At 36.1% G+C, this 1,484-nt stretch overlaps 1 protein-coding gene across 1 annotated transcript; it reads right to left on the reverse strand.

The window, feature by feature from the left end:
• Window positions 1–230: 230 nt before the first annotated feature.
• Window positions 231–1,187, reverse strand: LOC130360447 (olfactory receptor 13C9-like). Its single transcript, XM_056562933.1, has one exon. The coding sequence runs from the start codon at window positions 1,185–1,187 to the stop codon at window positions 231–233; it is 957 nt and encodes a 318-aa protein (XP_056418908.1).
• Window positions 1,188–1,484: the final 297 nt, after the last annotated feature.

Genomic DNA, 1,484 nt, shown 5'->3' on the forward strand with positions numbered 1-1,484 from the left:
AACAAAAATTAATATGAACCCAGAAAACCTGAAACTAAAAGTTCCATGTATTGGATTTCTTCTAAACCAAATGTTGGGAAAGTAGATCCAGAACAATGTGAAAGCAATAAATAACAATAAGACTATCAGTACAGACGTATGTGAGTCACAGTGATTTCTGAGCATGGTCAATTGTCTTCTCAAATTGTAAAAGCATCCATTGTTACCGAATTGTATCTAATTTTGACATATTAATTTCTTAGTCCAATGTTTGTCTTCCTGAAATGGTCAGAATATTTCATTAGTATTTTCTTAAAGGCGTCTTTCACTTCATTATTCCTCACACTGTAGATCAAAGGATTTAATACTGGAGTAACAATCCCATAATTTAGAGAAATGTATTTAAGGTAAGAAGACAATCTTGCTTGTCCTGTGTAGGTGATCAGAGTTGTCCCATAAAACATAATAACCACAGTGAGGTGGGAGGCGCAGGTGGAGAAGGCTTTCGATCTACCCTGAACTGACTGCATGTTTACTATTGAGGCGATGATGAAAATATATGTCACAACAATGAATTTAAGAGGCAATAACAGAAGAATAAAACTATGAACAATTAATAAGTATTTAGTAGCGGAAAGATCACCACACGCCAGCTCTATGACCACTAAAATCTCACAAGAAATATGGTCCAACATGTTTCCCCTACAGAACACAAGAGGTTTTATGATGGTCGGGGTAAGACAAAAGTAAAAACTTCCCAACCACATAATGACTGTGATGGATCTACAGACCCTCCAGCTCATAATGGTGGTGTAATATAAGGGGGAGCATATAGCAATATATCGGTCATAGGCCATCACCGCCAGTAATATACACTCAGCTGCACCTAAACAAATACTAAGGCTCATTTGGGCCAAACATCCAGTGACAGAAATTGTCCTTGTATTAAAAAATAGATCAAAGAGAATTTTTGGTATAGAGCAGGATGTGAAGCCCAAATCAATAAAAGACAAATTACAGAGGAAATAATACATAGGAGTGTGTAACTGCGGACTGAGGGTGACGGTGAAGATCAGAAAACTGTTCCCCAGGATGATCACCATATACAAGAATAAGAACATAACGGACAGTAATATTCCTGTCTGCGGGTTCTGAGTAAATCCAATCAAGATCAATTCCTTCAACAAAGTCTGGTTTTCATAATCCATATCGCATGCATACAATTAAAAAAGAATCAAAAACATTACATTTTGGGTCCTCAGCAGAAACCAGAATGAGGAGAGAGTCTCCGTCTACTGCCAAGTTTCTCCAATCATAAAACTCTACTCAAACTTCATAAAGTCTTTCCTCTCAGTAAACTCAGACACTATACCTTGGCGGAAGTTCCTAAAAATTAATTCACATTAAAGTTATACAAAATGTATTCCTATTAATTGCAAATATACACCGTAAAATACAATAAAATCTCGTCATTACCGGATGTTATTCAATACCATCTATTACTT

Source organism: Hyla sarda, chromosome 3 (genome assembly GCF_029499605.1).
Source record: "Hyla sarda isolate aHylSar1 chromosome 3, aHylSar1.hap1, whole genome shotgun sequence".
Classification (NCBI taxonomy): domain Eukaryota; kingdom Metazoa; phylum Chordata; class Amphibia; order Anura; family Hylidae; genus Hyla; species Hyla sarda.

Excerpts from the sequence above, each read along its gene's own strand:
- LOC130360447 (XM_056562933.1), bottom strand. The coding sequence starts at position 1,187 with ATGGATTATGAAAACCAGACTTTGTTGAAGGAATTGATCTTGATTGGA.